This window comes from Nymphalis io, chromosome 22, assembly GCF_905147045.1.
Source record: "Nymphalis io chromosome 22, ilAglIoxx1.1, whole genome shotgun sequence".
Classification (NCBI taxonomy): Eukaryota; Metazoa; Arthropoda; class Insecta; order Lepidoptera; family Nymphalidae; genus Nymphalis; species Nymphalis io.
Genome location: NC_065909.1, coordinates 1366641 through 1389315, shown reverse-complemented (window position 1 = coordinate 1389315; position 22675 = coordinate 1366641). Strand labels below are relative to the sequence as shown.

The 22675-nt window shown below is 34.5% G+C and overlaps 2 protein-coding genes across 3 annotated transcripts in view; both read left to right on the top strand.

The window, feature by feature from the left end:
* Positions 1-15764, top strand: part of LOC126777020 (uncharacterized) — a 126159-nt gene extending 110395 nt beyond the window's left edge. The window contains exons 7-31 of the mRNA XM_050499842.1: positions 250-426; positions 1779-1961; positions 2452-2631; positions 2824-2943; positions 3463-3574; positions 4730-4899; positions 5583-5674; positions 5744-5856; positions 5945-6910; positions 6983-7212; positions 7326-7439; positions 7566-7728; positions 8092-8171; positions 8415-8597; positions 8763-8889; positions 10035-10213; positions 10328-10472; positions 12157-12275; positions 12487-12649; positions 13352-13512; positions 13732-13905; positions 14022-14216; positions 14455-14625; positions 14844-14988; positions 15358-15764. Coding sequence (XP_050355799.1) covers positions 250-426; positions 1779-1961; positions 2452-2631; positions 2824-2943; positions 3463-3574; positions 4730-4899; positions 5583-5674; positions 5744-5856; positions 5945-6910; positions 6983-7212; positions 7326-7439; positions 7566-7728; positions 8092-8171; positions 8415-8597; positions 8763-8889; positions 10035-10213; positions 10328-10472; positions 12157-12275; positions 12487-12649; positions 13352-13512; positions 13732-13905; positions 14022-14216; positions 14455-14625; positions 14844-14988; positions 15358-15652 — 4757 coding nt within the window. The 3' untranslated portion in view covers positions 15653-15764. The remainder of the gene's footprint in view (positions 1-249; positions 427-1778; positions 1962-2451; positions 2632-2823; positions 2944-3462; positions 3575-4729; positions 4900-5582; positions 5675-5743; positions 5857-5944; positions 6911-6982; positions 7213-7325; positions 7440-7565; positions 7729-8091; positions 8172-8414; positions 8598-8762; positions 8890-10034; positions 10214-10327; positions 10473-12156; positions 12276-12486; positions 12650-13351; positions 13513-13731; positions 13906-14021; positions 14217-14454; positions 14626-14843; positions 14989-15357) is intronic.
* A 5513-nt stretch (positions 15765-21277) lies between these two features.
* The window catches only part of LOC126777039 (rhophilin-2-A), a 90252-nt gene continuing 88854 nt past the window's right edge, over positions 21278-22675 (top strand). For both annotated transcript variants that reach the window (XM_050499886.1, XM_050499884.1), the window contains exon 1: positions 21278-21439. The gene's annotated coding sequence lies outside the window, so the exon portion shown is untranslated. The remainder of the gene's footprint in view (positions 21440-22675) is intronic.

Here is a 22675-nt window from a genome sequence, read left to right as displayed (position 1 = left end):
AAACTAATTTCGGGGGATCAAACGGTAAATTAAAATATACAACTAATAACGACAATTTAGACAGCGCGATTCAGAAAATTGACGTATTGAATGAGCGCCATCTATCGCTATCGAGTTGTAACACATGCCATTATACACCAATTTCCTCACTACCTTTTGTTAGAGTTAGTTAACATATAATGCCAATTTAGTCTACTTTCTGTTTATTTCTTTAATTGCCATTTTCAATTTATTATTTTTCACATACAGCTCGCTCTTGCGGCGAACCAGGAGACGTTCCACACGGATGGGTGACCGCTGACTGTCACACCTTCGGATGCAGAGCTGTGGTGCAGTGCGGACAAGGCTTCGAGCTGGTGGGCAAAGCTGAACGTTACTGTCAAGCTGATGGGGCCTGGGCACCTAAAGAACTACCAACTTGTGTCCGTAAGTAGTCTTAATGATTATATGTTTCAAAGGTTTAAGTGATGAGTCTAAATTAAGTAGAAGCCAAAGACTAACTCAAGAAACTTTGATGTTAATAATACTTGTTTTATTTTAAGTATCAGGGCACTAAAATGGAGCAATTAATTAATAAATAAATATATAATAGATACGTAATAGATTTCAATAACAAGATGCTATTAATTAGGCTCATCATTAAGACCAAATTTCAAGACTTCCTGCGTTTGGCATTGCTTCGTGACAATGTAGTTGCCGATTTCAGTGTCGTTCATTTGGAATGTTGCATGGTTTTCGAATTATCGTGAATTATATAAATGTTTTCGGTGACTAGTTGGCATGGCGCTTGGTATTTCAATATTATCATGGCTATCACCAGCAATATCATTGTCATGACGCAATTGGATCGGATCTCCCACTTGATTAATTATTTCTTGAATTTCCTAAGCGAAATAAGTTAAAGTTAAATAAATTAAATAAGGTAAAGTTTTTTTATTTTTTAATATTTATTTATTATTTATCTTTTCTAAAGATTTTCAAATTTTCTTTTACATCTGCAATATCTTATTAAGGGTTAAAAATGGAACCAAGTGGGACGTCCTCGGAAACTGAGTTGTGATTAATAAATTAAAAAACATCTTTTTTCTCCTTTCCTGCTGCTGAAAAGAAGGAGAGAAGGGGACAGTTTGAATTAATTTTGTAGTATTATTGCAAATATAGAATTGTTATTCTATAATGTTAGCGCAAACTTTCCAAATAAAAAAAAATACAAAATTTTCATGGCCATGGTAACAAATTATAACGAATACCTAACTGCCTTTAGCCTAACGTTATTGCTAGATGATTTAATGATGTATGTAGATGAGGCTTCGATGTTGAATTTATTGTAAATTTCTATCTCTTATATCTTCTTAAAGTAAACACTTCGAATTTACTGTGCTGTAGCGAAATAAAGGTAAACGAAATATTATTGTTTTATTTAAATTATCGCATGATGCTTCCTTTTATTTAATGCATGGGTTTAAGTATTTGGAAAACAATCTTAGTATTAAACTAATCGAATTATTTGAAGACATAATTTACACACAAAAAGTACATTAGTAAAAATGTCTTGAGTACCAACGATATTTTTTAATTCACATAAATAATATCAATCAAAAGTTATCATAGTGATTATTTTATATTTAAAATATATAAATTTCATAATTAATCTGGGATGTTTCAAATCAAAATTTTTCCATCTGCGATCCGGCGAAGCTTATGAACTAACAAGATTTAGTACAGCGCCATCTATTGCCATAACGTGTCAAGTTAAAGCGACGCGTGTCGCCATCTAGTGGTGACGCAGGTGCAGTGTCCGCCGCCAGAGGCACCAAGACATGGAAAGGCTGTGTACACGTCTTGTGCGTACAACTCGGTGGTATCCTATGAGTGCAAGTACGGATACCGCCTGGTGGGTGACGCCACTAGACGATGTGGAGCTGATAAGAAGTGGTCGGGAACTCAGCCTATGTGCAAGGGTAAGGAATATATATAATTACGATGATGTCCTCGTGACTGGTGTTGGCCATAGCCGCCAATCACAAATGAGAATATACAACTGCTTAGAACATATTATACGGTTCAAATTTTTGCGTATAATTCGATGGCATAGCAATCCAACACGGAGAGAATTTAGGCGCAGGACAACACACAGACAGACGTACTCTATAAAGCATGTACAGCTACATGACGATTTAAAAGTGCTTGTAAAAGTCTACTAGAATAAAGTATTATTTTAATTTAACCAAATCAGATCAAATTATTCTTTTTTTCACACAACCAGATCAGAGTGTAAACACAGACAACTTCCAATCTCTGTCCGCTACTGATTTCTAAACTAATAACAGCTGAATTAAATGTACATTATATAATTTAAAAAAAAATTACAGTCAACATACATTTTTATTTCAAAATATAAAGGGGTTGTATGTACATAAAAATTATTAAACATTCGTTATGTTTTGCCAGAAATCAATTGCGGACATCCAGGGCAGCTCTGGAACGGGTGGCTGGAGAACATATCCTCGGGTACAGGATTAGGAGCGTCGATAATATTCCGATGTCAGGATGGGATGAGAATGGAAGGCAATGGATCTGCGATATGCCAGAGTGACGGCACTTGGAGTCACCCTTTACCGCAATGTTTAGGTTACTACATTACCTAATAGTAACTTCTTTTAATTGTTCCATATTATGATCGCTAATATGGTGAAATTACAGTTTTTACGAACCAGCTATTTCAATACTTCATGACAGTTTAATTGTTTTCATAAAATTTACATCAAAAACTGGTTATATTAGTTTGTTAGAATATTTTAGAGAAAATATATTTTATTTTAGCACCATGTGTCGTTCCACACGTTTCCCAAGGGAAAGTCGTGTTAATGGAAAACAGGACAGGTGAAAATGAGACGCAGGAGCATACACAAATAGTTGGGAGCTCTTCCATGGTTCAACATGGTAAGCCCTTATTACTATATAAATAAAAGATCACCTAAATAGTAAACAAGAAAATTCAGTGACGAAAAAACCATTTTATATGAAAGATCTTCCTATCTGTCTGTTGACCAAGTAAATAAATGAATCTTAACAGATGATTTTGGATTCAAACCCAAGCACCATTAAATTTTAATGTGCTTAATTTGTGTATATAATTCATCTCGTGCTCGACGGTGAAGCATAACATCGTGAGGAAATCTGCATGTGTCTAATTTCATTGATATTCTGGCACTAGACTAATAAGAATTAGCTCCAAACCTTCTTCTCAAGCGGAGAGGAGGCCTTAGCTTTGGGACAACTACTTTATTAATCGTTCAAATCGTCAATGAAAACTCGTGACGTCAAGCACATTTCAAACAGACGCGATATCGTAGTGAGTCCCACGGACCACTTTATCGATAAATATATTTGTAACTATTTGCGGTATATACCTTCGATCTATGTGTATATGTAAAATATTCCATGTTCCTTTGTTTCCAGGAGAGATGATTGTTGTTGATTGCGAGAAGAATTATGAATTTCCTTCAAATAACGTCGCTGTTACGTGCAATAATGGTACTTGGACACAAATACCGAGATGTCAACCAGCTAGGTAACTAAATAAACAATATCAGCCTTACTTATAAACTTTCATTAGTGGCTGTTTATTTAAAAACTGATTGGAACTCTTTCTGTCATTATTGATTTGACATTCGAAAAAAGAGCAGCCTTGTTAAACTAATCAGTTACTTCGTAAGGCCGTATTTTTTTTCTGAAAAATACAATCCTTTTGAAGGTTAATCCTCATAAATCTAAGAAATGGGAGTTAAGCATTCAAGTAGTTAAATGTAGTGAGAGTACTATATTCGCAAATCTCATTAGTAAAGGCTATTATTATATATATACTTATTTATATATAATTCATATAAATAAGTCCTTAAAAATTCTAACATAGTGCATACAAAAAGATGGGTGACCGCTAAATAAGTGATTTCTTCCTTTCCGGAAGGGCCGGTTGGCGTGGTTGGTAGATACTTGCCTTTCACGGCGAAGGTTGTCGGTTTGATTTCCACCCATGAAAGATATATATATAGTATAGTATATCAGTGGTCTGGTTTCCATACTACAAGCTCTGCTTAGCTTGGGATCAGATGGCCGTGTGTAAATAATGTCTCAGTATATTTTTATTATTACTAAATAAAGACAATAAATAAAAAGGCATGGGAAAAATATAAAAAAGCCATCACGGCAAAATAAAATCAACATATATGATTTCATTTCTTCTTTCATTGTTAATGTGTCTCAGACAAGTGCTTTTAATCAAAGGCATTGCAAAATTAATATCATACAGATAAATTAAACTAACGTTATCGTTTATTTGTATCTTATACGTTTAGAAAAAAAAATCGAATCTTTTAAAGACACATAATAATGCGCTGTTTCCGACTTGTATGTAGATATTCCGTTGATAATAAGCAATAGTTTTTGATTTTTGGGTTCGCTTTTAAAGTGCGCATTGGCAATTTTGTCTCATGTTCTTGTGTTAACGTTTTCTGGTGAAAACTTTCCGCTGTATATACAGCAAAATATTTCAAATTTTTTTTCCTAATGTTTTATTAAGAAAAGTAAAAAAAAAAACAAAGCTAAAAATAATTTATATTAATTTAGAATATTTTAGATATAAATAACTCTTAATTATATACACAGAAGCTGTTACTTTAGAAAATAATAAAGATTCAATCGATACTTATGTACAAAATTATTATAGATGTAAAAAAATGCCAAAATTCCCTCGACACGGTATGGTTATAGCTCCGAAAACTGAACACGGAATGAAAGCGAGATTCAGATGCAAAGATGGATACGAATTACGAGGGAATCCAATCGTGGTCTGTTCATTTGGTGTCTGGAGTGGAGAAACACCGAAGTGTGAGGAAGGTGATTCTAACATTAAAATGATATGATTTTAAAGATTATAATTTAATTAATTGTTTCTGTATGTAATATGTATGTACTAAGTGTATGTCGGAGTATTACTAAATGAGGTAAATTAATTTCTAAATAATAATCAAAATAAATATTTTGTGGCAAATGCTGTCTACCTAGCCGAGATGGTGAGAACGCGTGAATCTTAACCGATGATCGTGGGTTGAAACCCGGGCAAGCGCCACTGAATTTTCATGTGCTTAATTTGTGTTTATAATTCATCTCGTGCTTGACGGTGAAGGAAAACATCGTGAGGAAACCTGTCATGTGTCTAATTTCATTGAAATTATGCCACATGTGTATTCTACCAACCCGCGTTGAAGCAGCGTGGTGGAATAAGCTCCAAACCTTCTCCTCAAAAAGGGAAAGGAGGCCTTAGCCCAGCAGTGGCAACATTTACAGACTGTTACTGTACTGTACTGTACTGCTGTCTACCTATCTGCACATGCTAGCATTCATTATTATATCTTTAATTGGAACGAAACCACTACCTTACTTACTTAAAAACAAATAAATATTAGGAGAGTTCTTATCTGAGCCCTATATGTTGCAACATCTGTTCTGACATATTTTTATAATATATAGACTATATAAAGTATATAAACTATAAGCATTCCTTTTAACATTTCTTTCAGTATTCTGCCCATTTCCTGGTTATATTGAAAATGGTAAAGTACTCCTTGTTGGAAATATGGGCTTATACGATTATCGCCCTTATGTTAAAAAGGTAATTCAGATAAATTATAATGAATTCTATGTAAAATATAACATAACTGAATTATATATTTATTTTCAGGTAGTAAATAATAAGCAAATTATGTATGAGTGTGAAAAAGGATATGTACTGTCTGAAGGTCCACCAGGAGCAACCTGTATTGGTGGTCACTGGAGTCCTAGAGAACTTCCGAAGTAAGAAATGAATTTTCTCATAGAACTTGGCTATTTAAAGACTACGCATTTTAAGGAAATTTGCTTAATTTATATTTATATTCTTCAGGTGCACACTCTATCAACATCCTCGAATAAGATGGAGTCGAAGACGTCGGTCTGTAACTGAACCAGAGCTTCGTCACAAACGATCCGCCTACTTGCGACAATATTACAACAAGCTCCGAAGACAGTCAGATGCTTCTCAAGAGCAAGTGGATGAATTATACGACAAGTATAACCATGATAATCAAAAACAAACACTGAGACATGCAAATTTCAAGTTGATGAAGAAATTTGATCTCGACTTCGACGGAGATGAAGATGATATGATAGGCTCCGACGTTCCTGATGGAGAAAATTTCCCAACAGCTGTTTACACTGTTTATAATGTACACGGTGAACCTATAGGACATAAGTTTTATTCTTATCAACCGGTTTATGAACCAGAAGATGATGAATTGGTTCATCGAGTTGATTCAACTGAGTATGATGATTCCAGTGATTTAGAAAACGATTCACATATAACTATATTGAAAGGCGGCGTTTTCCCAGATCATGAGTTCGAGAACAATGAAATATCCGAAAATATTAACAAGTTAAAACACCAATATTTCGAAAGGTACGTCGACAAAAGGCGGAAAAGATTTTTGAATTCAAAAAATAATGTTCGAAAAGAAATTGATATTGAACTAAATGCAACTGATAGCAACATACATAGCACAACCCAAACACTAGAAGAGCCCAAACCTAGAGTCAAACGTAATATAAATATGGAAGAATCTGATACTCAATTATCAACAGTAAATTCTATTCCCCAAAATCCAAAATTAACTAGTGATATTGATTCGGATTTACTCAAAGTCATACCCCTTCCATCGAAACATACATCCGGTGAAAAAGAAGTGGCAGTAATCCCTCTCCAATACAAAAACACTAATTCAACCGAAGTAAGTAATAAAACTGATAAACGCGAAAAGAGAACGAGCAGAAAAACCGATAGATTGAATCAAACCACAGCAACTGTGCCCAAAACGTAAGTTTATAGATTTTTACATAATATTATATATCCATGGTCAAAATTATGAAATACGTAAATTACTTACAGAGGCCGGGAAGGTAAAGGTGGAAGAAACAGGCAGCAATCTCAAACGAGTGCAGAAGATGAAACAGGTCAAAGCGTTGAAGCTAAAGATGTAGAAGGCGGAAATAAGACGGGGAATGACAAAGGAAAGAAAGGTAGACCTAAAAGTCCTTGTGAAGCAATTGAGAGTGAGCCTTACATAAACATTGAGGTGGTTAAGTATGGAAGGGACCCCAATAACACTTTTAGTTCCGGTAAGAATTGAACATACATAACTCGTTCTGAAATAGATGCTAAAAATATATCTTATACCAAATAGTCTCTTTAAAATACTACTATGTTAGATGAAGTTCTAATATTATTTTAGGAACTATTGTCAGAGTCGCTTGCGGTAAAGGCTACGGTCTGAACTTAGAGCCTAACGCGACAGCTAAGTGTGTACGTGGTAGGTGGAAGCCAGAGAAGCCGATATGTGAAATTCGTGAGTAAAAACAGGAAACATAATTTAAAATCCGGAATGAAACCACAATTTTATTGTAATGCGCATGATACGTGTACGATATTCTAAATTGGACGTTAAGTGTTCATAGTAAAGTTTCTTTTACAGTACCTTGTCACGTGCCGTCTACTGAATATGGAATATACACAATGTCACCGAGTGCAAGTCCAGCAAGCATTGTGTCGGGACTCGGCCAAGGAGACGAGAAGGAATTAAACGAAACGGATCCGGTACCTAATGGTCAGGTTGTCCATTTCTCGTGTGAATATGGGTAAGACCACCGAGGGTTCCTAATGATTATAAATACGCTTATAAATAATATATATAATCATCATATTTATATAAGTACCTATTAATGCAGTAAACTAGAAATGAGATACAAGAAATTGTATACTAAAAATAAAAAAATTTTTCTTGACTGACTAGAAAAAATAAAGCATTACAGCGATTTCAATGCTATTTTCTATTGAAGTAGTGAAGCCTGACCAGCTGCAGCAACCGAATTGTTGAAAGTGCATCTGTCGTTGCTTTGTTATCTTTAAGATAAGCTTTGAATATTTATAGCATTATTATATATCCATGATTTTTATTGAAAGAAATATAAAGGACATCATTAAAATTTAGCTTTTTCTAGGTATAACGTCCAAGGACCAACAAATCTTCGTTGCTGGCTTGGTGAATGGGCTGTTACTAGTATGCCGGAATGTGTGGCCGGTACGCTACTATTTTTTTTATACTTGCCACCTATCAATTCTGCACTATTACAAATTTGCAACCGAACAATAAAATTTAATTTTGTACATATACCTTTCTAAAAACCTTTCAACTAAAACTTCGTGGACTTCATTTCAATTTTGTATAATATTTCCAAAATCGTTCATCTCTAAGGACCTGTCTAAATCCTCCAGTAAAGCCATTTAATCATTTAGTATTACCGTGTATGTTATGTTATGCCAGCCCCATGTGAACTTCCAATCCTGCATGGTGCGACATACGAAGCGGGATACAGAGCAGGTCTGACAGTAGCACATGCATCATCCATTAACATTGCATGTGAACCTGGGCGGTTACCGCCTGCCACGCTAAACTGCCATTTGGGAAGATTGCAACCGACAGTCCTCGATTTTTGTAGGCCTTTAGGTTCGTATTTCGAATGAATTCAAACCATTGAAAATCTTTGTTTTTTTTTTTAAATTAATAAACATCTTTAAAACAACAATTTAACAGTTCAAATATGACTTAAAAATATACAATTCTCAAGTTAATTAGTTAAGTTATTAAATAATTTACATAAAATCATTACAGCAAATGTAACTCGCCCTCGACCAACATCAGAATATCAAAGTGGATCAGACATTGTAAGGGAAGATATCTCCGAATTAGAGCCAGATTTACAAGGGAAAGGAGTTATAGAGTGCGGGCCGCCAGCTAGGTAAAGGATTTTTCATGTAACCATTTAAAAGAATAATGCTAAACCAGTATGAATCTTTTTGCCTCGTTAATAATATGAACAAGAATAATTTATTAAAGAATGATAAGTAAATATATACATATCGCTGCTGCTATATGCCAAATGGAAAAGAGATTCACTCTATATATATACAATCAATGTTTTTCTTTATCAATGCGCTTTCATTGTAGCTTTTGTGTGGGTATTTTGTTTCTTTTTTTACCAATGAGGCTATTAATCAAATTGTTAAACTGTACTTATTCATGTATTTTTGGGTGATTTTACAACAAAGCTTGTCTGATCTCGGAATAAATTGTATCCAATTATATAAGCAAGCAATAGTACCTTGATCTGTAAGCTTTAAACGCATTGTATTATTTGTTTTATTATTTATTGTATTATTTTTGCCTATATAGTTAATAAAAAGTTGAGTTCAAGGTGTGTTCAGTGTTTGTGGATGTAAGAACACAACTTGACAACTCAAACCATAGATACCCAGTAAAACATGGGAAGCGACAAAAAAAATAATATTTTTGCAAAGTCTGCGTTTCTTATTTGCTGGCTGGAAAGACTGAAGGGAACCCAGGCGTTCAGGGATGCCAAGCCCTGGTGAGAGCCTTCTAGGTTCGGACTTTTGCTTCTGTAACTTCATCATATTTCTGATCATCATCATCCAAATCAATAGCTTCATCACTTTTAACTACTTTATCACTATCATGAAAAACGTCACCATATTCGGTGACTTCTTTTGGAATTATTTGATTTCTTCAATAACTATTTTTCATACATTAAGTTTTATAGATTTATAATCTTTCACTCGGTCTTTATCGTTTCAACGATTTCAAAATCCTCAGAAGGCAGGGCTTAGTTTCGAGTTTTATGTGCGTGAAACTAATCACTAATGAGACAGCTACATCGCTGTTTTTGGCTTTTTCCTTTCTGTCTTGGCCGAGCTTGCGTTATGTTGCAAATTCACGAGTACGATAGTGCATGTTTACAGTAAATACGGGGGATTTTTGTTAACATTTTGACTATACTTTACTAAACTGATAATTTCTTAAATTTTTAACATCGACACTACATTTAGGCAATTTTGGTTTACTTTTCCAAATAACGATTTTTACTAGGGTACAAGGAACTCTTATTTACCGTGACGGATCGGAGGTTAACGAGACTGTTGAAGCGGATGGTTATCCTCACGGAACGGAGGTCACATTTAGATGTATAGCGTCTATCATGGGTGAGAAAACGACTTGGAAACTAATATGTGAACATGGAAATTGGGTCGGCAAAAGTTTTAATTGTGGTAAGTTTATGCAATGCAAACAAAACATGATATTTACTGTTTCAGTTCATTCTTTCGGAATTAAATTAAAACGTTGCGATCATCCCAAATAATTAAGATAAAATAATTCCACAGAAGACCTGGAAGCGCAGAGTGAAGAACTTCTAAGCAATAACAGCTGTACCTTCCGCAACGAGGAGCCGCATGTCGTCTCGTTTTTCAATGACCTTGAGATCACTGAGACTGTTGACTTCCCGCCGGGATCAGTTATAGTGTCTAGGTATATAATTACATGTTTTTAACTATCTTAATGTTTATATTTGCGTTTACGACCTAATTACGATTTACTAAATTACGATTTTCTCGCATGAATATTAAGCGAGAATGTTTTTTACTGTAAATATTAACACTTATACTATGTCTTAACTTTTAATTTTTTTTCTCAAGCTTCGTATCCTATGTGGTATAATATCTTGGTAATCCTACGTAACAGTAACCGTAACAGCCTCTTAATGTCCCACTGCTGGGCTAAGGCCTCCTCTCCCTTTTGAGGAGAAGGTTTGGAGCTTATTCCACCACGCTGCTCCAATGCGGGTTGGTAGAATACACATGTGGCATAATTTCAATGAAATTAGACACATGCAGGTTTCCTCACGATGTTTTCCTTCACCGATTTTTATGAATTATAAACACAAATTAAGCACATGGAAATTCAGTGGTGCTTGCCCGGGTTTGAACCCACGATCATCGGTTAAGATTCACGCGTTCTAACCACTAGGCCATCTCGGCTTTTTCGTGGCCTAATCCTACGTGGCCTTACTTTAATAATTAGTAATAACTGTACAACCATTTCTGTAACGCTGTTGATTACAAGTAAAAATAAATAAATATATTTATAAACACAGTGGGACTGTATTAAAAAATGATAATGTTTAGCACTTACCGCTCGAACAATTATATATTATAAAATAATATATAATTGTTCGATATATTATCAAATATATAATTGTTCGAGCAGAAACAAAACGCAAACTTACGTCAAGGACAACGATTGGCCCTTGAATTTTATCCTTTGTCATCGACCCTTATAAAAGGAATGTAATGTTCCATGTACTTACAGAACGAGTACAGCGCATATAATTTGATTCGCTTTTTGTTAAATTCCGAACAACAACAATAATTATTGATGCATAATTCGTATTGGATATAAACATGTTCTTAATATAAATATAGGTAACTTATAATTAAGCTGCTTTGAAATAAGTTCTATAAGGATAGTATATTACTTGTTGCATTGCCATTGACTGCCTCTGTGGTCTAGTGGCTTGATGTAAGGCTGCAGACCCGGACTGTTGGTACTGGTGGTAGGGCTTTGTGCAAGCTCGTCTGGGTAGGTACCACCCACTCATCAGATATTCTACCGCAAAACAGCAATACTTGATATTGTTGTGTTCCGGTTTGAAGGGTGAGTGAGCCAGCCACTTACCATCAGGTGGCCCATATGCTCGTCCGCATTCCTATTCTATAAAAAAAAAAAAAAACGTCCTGGGTTCAATTCCCAAGTCGGGCCAATAAAAAGTTACTGGGTTTTTCTGTCAGAAAAATTCTCAGTAACAGCCCGGAGTCTGGAAGTGTATTCACTCCTGTGCCTCGGAAAGCCCGTAAAGCCGTTGTTCCTGCGCCTGAACTCTTTCCGGTCGTGTCGGATTGCCGTCCCATCGGACTATGAGAGTTAGGTTTTGCACTATAATATCTCTTGCGTAGTTGGCTAATCTCTCTTGAGATTGGCCGCCGTGGCTGAAATCGGTCTGGAGGACATTATTATTATTACTTGTTGCTTGTAATGTTCACCATTTGAACGTGCTTAACTCAAGGCATAAGATCGGTATTATAAATAAAATACTAATTAATACATTATTGTAGATGTGTGCACACTACATTGCCAATATATTTTTGTCGTTTAGATGCAGTGATATCGGTAAATATGCGATGGCTGGGTCCTCGGTACGGAGATGTATTGGTGGGTCCTGGGACGGCGTGAAACCTACATGCTTTGGACTAAATCAAGAAAATGATTATGCTAGTGCGTATATATTATAGACACATTGACTATATAATGCTGCTCTATGATCTTCTTGAGTTTACAAATTTTGCCAAGTCCAAAATATAAGTTTCGTAGCCATTTTGTAAATTTTAGCAAGACATATAAGACGTGATAAGGAAACGGATTAAACGTGTGCGTTCTTTACATTTGTCGATGCTAGAAAATATTACCAGAAATATTATATTTTCAGTGGAAAAACCCCCAACAATTCTGTTCCGGCATTCTCAAGGGCCAATTGCACAGACAAACGATGGCAAGTTATTAGTATACCCTGGTGCCGTACTGCATATGGAGTGTTTGTGGATGAGGAGATTCGGCAATCCCAAGTGGAACGTTACGCTTCTTGATCCAGAGTAAGTCTTATCCTGAAGTATATTTCTAATATCATATTTAAAACTTTAATAAATGATCATATTATCCAACACAAGATTATATAAATAATAAAAAAATACTATAATTAAAAGAATAAAAAAGAGTAACTTGCCGGTTCTTCTCGACGGAATCTACATTCCGAACCGGTGGTAACTTTGCATTTTATTCAATACTATAACATGATGAATCAAATGTACCCCTATTAGGCTACTTGAATAAACAATAATTTGATTTCATTTTACCATCGTAAAAAAATCATAACATAATTGAACTAACACTGTTTTGCAAGTCTCTATCGTTGGTCCTTGAAAATGTATACATATATTTATCCTAGAAGAGAATGTTAGGTGTGAAGTATTTAATATTATAATATAGTTCGTAACATATACTAATATTATAAAGCTAAATAGTTTCATTGTTTGAACGCGCCCATCAACGAATACACCAATCCGATTTGGAAAAAAAATACATGGATGTCCATTATTGTTAAGGACAGGGCAAGAGAAATTTTAAACATCATGCTATAACACTGGTGGAGCAGTAATGTTACACATGAGTGTAGCCATGCGGGATGGGTAGTAAATTAATAAAATCAGAATAGGGTTGTTTTTTTTATTTACAATTATCCTGTATAATGACTATATGTAAGCGTGGCTGTCTCATTAAATTTACCATACCTTCAGATTGGATAAGAAGTACATAGAAGGCTGGACAACAGACCCTGGTCGAGACAGTAGTCTCGAATATAGGATAAGTATATTAAATGCTGAAAAAGAAGATTCTGGAATATACCGTTGTGAAACGCCCGCTCGACAAAGCCACCAAGTAGAAATTATTGTTGAAGGTAAATGCAGACTTTAGACATTTCTATTATCAGATTTTATTTGACTTATCTGCAAAAATTTTATACTACTGTCAGCTTAGTATCGGATACATATACTGTACCAATTCAGTATAATCAGCGACTTAGCAAATTGTTTTTAGGTTAAAATATATATGGAATACATTTTACCGAAAACTAGCTACCGACAAGTATAAAAACTATACCATAAACTTTCCGCAGATGTTCATTGCCCACCTCTACCTATTCGCCGAGGTCTGGTGGCGAGCACTTTGGAGACACAACTCGGCACTGAAATCAAGTTCTCCTGTGCTAACGGTAACGCGCTGCTTGGTTCACACACGCTGCTGTGTCGTGCGTCGGGCAACTGGAGCGCGCCACTGCCTGTTTGCGAAAGTAAGAAACAATAAATACAATTATTGTAAGCTTTACACCCCTTATGTTGGTGGCAATGCAAAACGCATTAAATCTGTCCCTTGAATAATGATGATATAAAAAATATTTTATCTCAGGTGTAGAATGTGGGGAAGTTCTGCACGATTCACCCCTTGGTGAAGGCGAGCGACGACCACGGGTGGCAGTAGTATCGCGCGGTGTGGGTGGACGCGCTGCTTTCTCCTGTCCGCCAGGCTGGGCATTAGATGGACCCACAGAGACTGTGTGTCTCCCCGCTGCTGACTGGGCTAGGCCGTTTCCTATTTGTAGAGGTAACTTAGTTCCGGAAACAAGTGCAATGAAAACATAACCATATATTAAATATACTAAAGGAATTATCTGTGGCTTTATAATAAATAAAGCGTTTATATGGATTCGATCAATGTGAAGCTTAAGTGAGCTAGTATACAGGCACAAAGGACATTATTTTAAGAAGATTCTCCCTTATTTCATTCCTTTTTTTTCTTTCTAGTCAAAATACAGTATTAAAAACTTCATAACTCATTCCAGAGGTTTCATGTCCAGCACTACCACCACCGGCCTCAGGGTACGTCCTTGGACGAGCACCATACAGAGCTGGTGACGTGCTGCAATTTCACTGCAACCCTGAACACACACTCCATGGAAGACCTATCCTCGTCTGTCAAGACAGCGGACGTTGGAGTGATAAACCGCCGACATGTACATCTTTTCAATACGTCTTATCAAATTCAGAAATAATATGGAGCTTACTAAATATTATGCTTTAAAACTATTAAAAATATATATGCAAATCTGTAATAAATAAAAAAATTTGTTCATTAACACTATTAATTTGGAAGCATTAGTTCATTTCGAATCATTTTTTTTAAATACTTTAAAATTGGATTTCAATCAATATATGTAAATTTCGTCGCCAGGTGCTCAAGCCTGCACATATCCTGGTACGACTATTTCTGGACGCATGTCATCAGTCAAATTCTACTACAAGATTGGCGAAACCGTATCATTCACGTGCGAACCTGGATATAAGCTTAAAGGGGCTCCGATGCTCAGATGTCTCAAGTATAACAAATTATTTACGTTTCTCATTTTAATCGCGGTAACAAAACAATATATGTTATAATATGCTTAATTAAAAAAATATAAGATAAGTTAACATTCCTTATGTCTGTACTGGCAACATTTGATTAAAAGTCTAAAATTATCGATGCACAAAGGTTAATATATAAGATCTGTTTTTTGTGCTTGTAATACTGGCTCATGCTTCAAAAACAAACGCTATTGAGGCTTTTATCGATACACAATACTGACGTCATTGTCTCGGACTTTTTAATATCACATGATCAATATTTAAAATTAGTACAATACGCTCCTTAAGAGGATGTAACAAAATGACACACAGTTAAATAATTGCTATTTACATTTTCACAGGAACCGAAAATGGTCTAACGCAATACCACTCTGCACTCCAATAAGTAACTACACTTCGACTGATACGCTCGCAATGTTCAACGGTGACATCGATGCCATGCTCTCAGACGAAGCCATCTTCCCGACTGATATTTTGAAAAGGCGCGAAACGCCCGCCATTTTGTCACTAGAAAGTTATAAAGCCGGTATGACACGTGTGGCCGCAACACGTATGCTGAGAAGATCGCCGATAGAGACTTATAAAAATAGAATTTTTAGAGTTAATAGACTATTAAGGAGAGATAATGAGAGATAATTACGTGACTAATTTTTTAGGGCATTATGTGGAAAAGTTTATGTTGTCGTATAGATATTATTGTGCCAATATTTTTTGAGCCACAAATTCCGTTCAAAAATGTTTAAGGTTTTATTTAAGTTGCCTTTTCATTTAGTAAATTATTATCTAGAACTTTTATATAATAAGAAGCCAATTTTCATTAGATTCAAATAGGATTTATTGAATAAAGACTTTATAAATTATATTAACTTAATTAATTTACGAGTGATTTTTTTTTTGTTTTCCATAGATAAAGATATTTCTTTTTATAAAACAAAAAGTATTGTTTCCGACACTGTGTTTTTAAAAAATATATTCAGTTGACTCAGAATGAAGAGTTCCATGAAAATGACGAAGAACAGACGTAATATATTCAATAGTATTATTTGGTCTGAATCGATAGAAATCCATTGATATAACATTTATACATTACAACATTAGGGTACGGACACACCCGTTAGCACTTTGTTACATTTTTAATACATTCATTCAATGAGATTCCTGGATCAATTTAACATCATCGAAATTTAGCCCTTACCGCATTTATTTGACGTCACCAGTGTTGTAATCACAACTCATTTAAGGAACAAAATCGGTATTTTCTTTCGACTTATGCGTCTTAAAAATGGCTTATCCGGCGCTCAGTAAAGATTCAGAAACAGATATTGTCGTTATTATATATATTTCACGAGATAACAATAAATATATAAGTAATCTAAATTAACACTTCTCAATTTCGTCAATTTTCTCGTTTTCATGAACGAATTGCTGAATATTTTTTTTATAAATTTGAACAACTGTCATATGATGTTTTATTAAAGTCAAAACTCATGAAAAAGAGAGAGAGAAAGAATATAAGAAGCGATAAATAATAAAAAGAGAGTGTAATACGTAACATCTGTCAAACGTCTGTCAAAAAAACATATTTGTAAAATAAATAAATTGTATTGCGTTTATCGTTTTAATTTAATTAAATACTTGTATGATTAAGGATTTGACTAAAGAGACTAAAATGATATCAATATATAAATAAGTAGGTAAATAATTTGTATAATAATAATTTAAAATTTGTTACCACTGAATTTTTCTTCTTTTTTTTCTTAATAAATTCTATTATTGTAAATAATATACGCTTCGCCAAAGATATTAGATTGTCTGTTAAATAGTCTTTATATTTATCTAGATATAATAGATATTAAGCATTAAGCGAATGTAATTATAAAATTTAAGTATTTCATAAATTAATTTTTATTACAATGCTAGTTCTACAGCGCACAAATTTGGAACAATTTTCGATCTTACTTCATGTTTTAGGTCAAGTTTAATGAAATTAAAAACTTACTATCATTCAATGTTTATGACAGATAGTCTGTGGTATGTCAATTTAAAAAAAAAAGTTTTTTTTTCATTACTCTTGGACTAGAACACTAAAATATGCATATCAAAAGCAATTGCATATCTTAATGTATTTCGAATAAAACTTCAATTCTCAAAAAAAAAATATCGTGTTTTAAGGTATCCTAAAGATGTAATAATTCTGTTCCCTATAATATGGATACAGTCGCAAAAGAATTAATAAAAATATAAGAATTATTGTTTTATTATTTAAGAAATTTACATTAAAAAACCAGTTACAACAGATGGCTTATATCTATTGAATTAGTAATACATAGGACAGGTTTCCGTCCAATTTCGGCGTTATGCGCACCTTTCCCCCGTTAGCACCACCGGGGCTAGTCGGGTTCTCTGTATTATGGGAACCCAACTAGGATAGGAAGCGCACACGGGCGGGGGCAACCGCTAGGGCGTCTCGGTAATATGCACAAGCGATCCCATGATGCACCCCGAAGAGACGGCTAAGAGGTGAGGCTACTGCTGGTTTTTTAGTGGGTATTCCGTTGCACTGGAGTTCCACTGCAGTTCTCATATACACCACGTCATGTGTGAGAAACGCGTAAATGCGTTTTTCCAGCGAACAAAAAACAAGGTTTCCGTCAAATTTCTATTCTTTTCTTCCTTAACAGTCCTTGTCAAATAAGGGAAGACATTTTCTTATAGCCTGCCATTATAAGATCTCAAGGACCTCAAGGACCAAGGAGTTTAAAACCCAAGTCAGGCTGGTAAAACTTTATTACATTTCTCTAAGTGTGTACCGTTAAACCGTTGGTGCCGTGCCTCAACTCTTACTGATCGTATTGACCGTTCCATCGGATAATAGTGAAGGAGTAGAGAGTGCACCTGTGTTTGTGGGCACACTTGTGCATTTTATTTTATGTTATTAGGATCTCTAACAAGGAATACACATGACAAGCTTTAATATAATATGCGAGTTATAAATCTATGTTCTCCCTCAGTTACAGGAAACCACAGCATCCATCACATATAACTATCTAACAGCTAATATAAATAGTAAAATTGAAACTTAGCAAAAGAAGTTAAAAAAATAAACATTATAATATGTCTCTGTATCTGGTGATTAGCTGATTGTGATGGGATGTCTAATGTACGCCTGGGTGGCGTTTTATCTCCTCTACACTTCTCAGTATTCATGAATCAATTAATAAAATATCATCGTTCTATCACATTACTGCAGACGATATTCTGATATATCTCCATTCAACCCTGGGAAATCACAATAGCCGATAACAAATTACCATATTATTGGAAGATACATGTTCATTTTCATCTCTATTGCATATTATACGACCCGATTTGTCCTGAACATCAACATAAGTATATTAGAATATAGGATTGCAAGGTTTTTATATTATTCTCTAATTCCTGCTTCCCCCTTCCTTCTTAAGTCCACGCGAGCTGGTTCTCGATGTCACCGCCTAACTGTGTAAATTTCTTTGTGCTCGATGGAATTGATGTCATTCCATCGAGCACAAAGAAATTTGGCAACTCCTTTCTTTGTCGCACTACCAAAAAATGGAATTCCTTACCAGCTCACGTGTTCCCCTCCTCTTACAACCCGGGTTCCTTCAAACGAGGCGTGAAGAGGCATCTTGCGGGCCGGCAAGGCGGTGACGGCTAGTACAGAACATTCTTCCCGACTGTACTGGCCGTCGTCGCGTTTGGACTCTACTACCACTTATCATCAGGTGGAGTAGAGTCATTAGCCATCCCGGACATATAATAAAAAAAAAATGTATTTAAATTTCGGTAGCGTGGTGTACAATTATAGAGTATAAACATGGAATATTATTGGAATTATGTGTTTTTGTTTTTCGTAAACAGTTATCTGATACCTACATATTGTTAGTGGTACAATGAATGGCCAGAAAACTTCACGCAAGTGTCAACAACGAAGTATACAATGTTTTATGTCAATCGGATGTATTGTGTAGGATACGAGGTAAACCGTGAAACATCCATTGATACTTGTGTATATACATTTAGCGGAGATAGTCCAGTGGTCAGAGCACCTGACTCTTTTACTTTAATTTTATTTACTAAATCTTATAACTACAGATTATATATAGGTAGATTTTATGGGATTTGACGGGGCGGTATCTACCAACCACGCTAGGTTGATAAATACTTGACATTCACGCCGAAGGTTGTGGGTTCGATTCCCACCCAGGACAGACATTTGGGTGCATGAACGTGTCTGTTTGTCCTGAGTCTGGGTGTAATTATCTATATAAGTATGTATTTACAAAAGAAAAGTAGTATATGTAGTAGTATATCAGTTGTCTGGTTTCTATAATACAAGCTCTGCTTAATTTAGCACCAGATGGCCGTGTGTGAATAATGTCCCAGGATAATGTCCCTGGTCCCAGGATATCAGATGCTTGCTTTTTTTCGTGATTTCGTTTCGTTCGGACTAAGTTATAACTTACAATCTTATACTTAACACTAATAGGAATGTTATCGCACTTTATTAAAGGTATGTGGAATTGTACGTTAATGGCAACATAAGTATGCCAAAATATTACATAAAAATAGCGTTTTCTCTTTCAATTAATTACTTAAGCTTCTATTCACCCTTCCATTTAACCGTAAACCTTTGCTAGGGACACGTTAATTAGCCAAGAGGTCAGTATTGAACGTGCAACCTTTTATATCACTAGACAACCGGTAAACCGTAGCACTATTGATCATTAATTATTTTTTATAAAGTTAAGTATCGATCGTCAAGTTTTATTATGTTTTTATACAATAGAGTATTTGTCATAAGTACATCCTTTAAGGCAGAAATTACATTTTTTATCTGTTATGTTTTTTATTATTTAGCTGTGGATGTTAATAGCTTTCGACTATATATATTTAGTGTATTCGAGATTATGTATGATAAAAAAAAAACACAGAAAAGTTTAACAAATCACCCGCTAAGCAACGTTTATATAAAGTTGAAAGTATTTAACACAAATGCTCAGAATTAGACGTTTAAAATCCCTCGCATATTTCCATTCCAAACATGCAAATACTCATTACAAGAACACGATACACTAAAGGTGTTTCCGAGCAAATCTCATTAGCGCACGGTCGATAATCATGGCGTCTAGTGCCTCTTTTGAAAAGAATACCTGCTTTTTTGCCAATAAAAATATCTTCAACGCTATAATTTTTAATGAATTTTAAATATATGGATTAGCTTATGGTTTATATTAGATGCTTATACGAGATGGCGTTGCAGCACTTTTTTTAACAATGGAACAACGCATTACGCGTTTCCCCCACGGGAACAGTGGGGGGGTATGTGGGGTCACCGGTGTCGAAGGCGCCGAGTGCGCCCCGACCGTCAGAGTTCCAACTAAAATACCAGTGGTACCCTTTCTGTCTTAACGAGGAGCGCCATGGGATCGCTTGCGCGTGACTGGCGTTGCAGCACTTCATCAAATATACCTTTAAACTAATCGGCTTCCCAAATTATATACATAGTGCACTGTGTACCTGTTTTGTTTATTATATTTTATAATGAATATATTACATAGATACTTTATTGTTTTTGAAATTGTCAATAACAGCCGGTTGGTCTAATGGCTAACTTAAAAATATTTTTTTAATTAATAGTTTGAAGCCGACTGTGTTTCACCTGACGAAACGTGACTGCCATCGACATTTGTAACACCGGAGGACTGGAGCCACCTGAGAGTGCATTCAGCCATTAAACAATGAACATCTAAAAAAAAGACATAAATCTCGACGTCATAAGCCCAAAATCGGTGGTTACCACTTAACATCAGAAGGTCCACGACCGCCTACCTTATAAAAACTACCTATTTTATAAAAACAAAATTACCGACAATTTAAAATACTGAATTCTATTTAAACTTGATATTCAACTATTACAAACATTTATGACTATAGCGCAATGAATATATTCATTTCGAATAACACATCTTCAAGCAAAAACGGTAGAACCAGGCTAATAAGAAATACAGTTTGAGAATAATCTAGTTGTTTACCCCTTAGAACTATACACCGTCACAACGAAATAAAAATTTCACTGTTCATTGACTATTATCAACGTAGGATCACATAGAGTTTGATACAAGACGAGCAATGAAAAATGTTAGCTACAAAACATTAGAACAAAATAGAATGCAGTTTGAGGTTATGTCAAAGTCTTAGTTCAGTTTACCGCGCACCGCGTTGAGAAAGTGTCGTGTTGTTTCGCGCGATTCCAGTGTTAAAAACGTGAGTCGTACCGCGAAAAATACAAAATAAAAAATAGTTTGTTTTTTCTTCTGCAGTGTTGTGTTTCAATGGTGATAAGTGATTATGTTTAGTGCGCCGATAAAGCTATAACTAATAAAGGTGCGTTATAGAATTCATATTAGTGTATTGTTTCTTCTAATGATAAAATTCCTTTGTTAATGTGTTCTTTAACTATCCGATTATATTATCGTGTAATACTAAGTTTTAATAAGTTGTTTATTTATCACGTAAAATAATTTATGTTCACAAATTGAGGAGTATATTTTAATAGGTAACTAAACAGTTTATTTAATAATAAAAATTGATTAAAAAAAAAACAAACTTTTCTAAATATAAATTCCTACTAATAATACGCCATATCAACTACTTATCCGAATTCCTATTATTAAAATATATAAATTGTACAATACCTAAGAATATATATTTAAAAGCACGTAGTTAAAGCTAACTTTACTCAACACAAAAAATCTTCACCTAAATTAATAATGCCTATTGATATTTAAAAAAAAAATTGACATTCTGCTGTGTTCAGAAGTCATAAAAATACATGTAGGTATTATTATTATTTATAATCTTTTTTTACACAAACATCTATGAAGCTAGGTTTTAAATACCGCATTTAATCACGTAGTTTTAGTCATATTTATGACTTAATATTTTTATTGCCTTTTTGATGTCTATTGATTTGACTTTAGTATTTAACAAACGTCTCAATTATCGTTTTTATTGTGTAATATTGCAAAAAATCGGGCGAAGATGGATTATTTATTAAAATATCCGGCGCCATTTTTGTTTATGTTAATTTCGTAACAAAATGAGTACCTATAATTTTTTTATGTCTTATTCTACTTTTTTTACTATTAATTGGATCCTGTTTTAAATTACAATGCCAGTATATAATTAAATTTAAAAATTGGAAACTTGCAAATAGAAAATCATACGCTGCAAAATCAGTAGGTATTATCAGTGGTCATATTTTTATATGATTTAAATTTATTTCGTACAGGTTATTGTAGTAAAATTTATTATCGAAATTAATACAAAATCAAATAACATTTTAAGATAGTTTTTATGGTTAACTTTCCACCTTAAGATTAGTTATCTTCGTCCATAAAAATTTTCAAATGTAAAAAATATTAAAACACATCTTACACCGTTAATGCGCCCTGTCAATCACAGAATTGATGGACCCGTTGCTGGTTGGTAAATACTTGCCTTTCACGCCGAAGGTTGTGGGTTCGATTCCTACCCAGGACAGACATATGTTTGGATGAACGTGTCTGTTTATCCCGAGTCTGGATGTAACTATCTATACAAGTATGTATTACAAAAGAA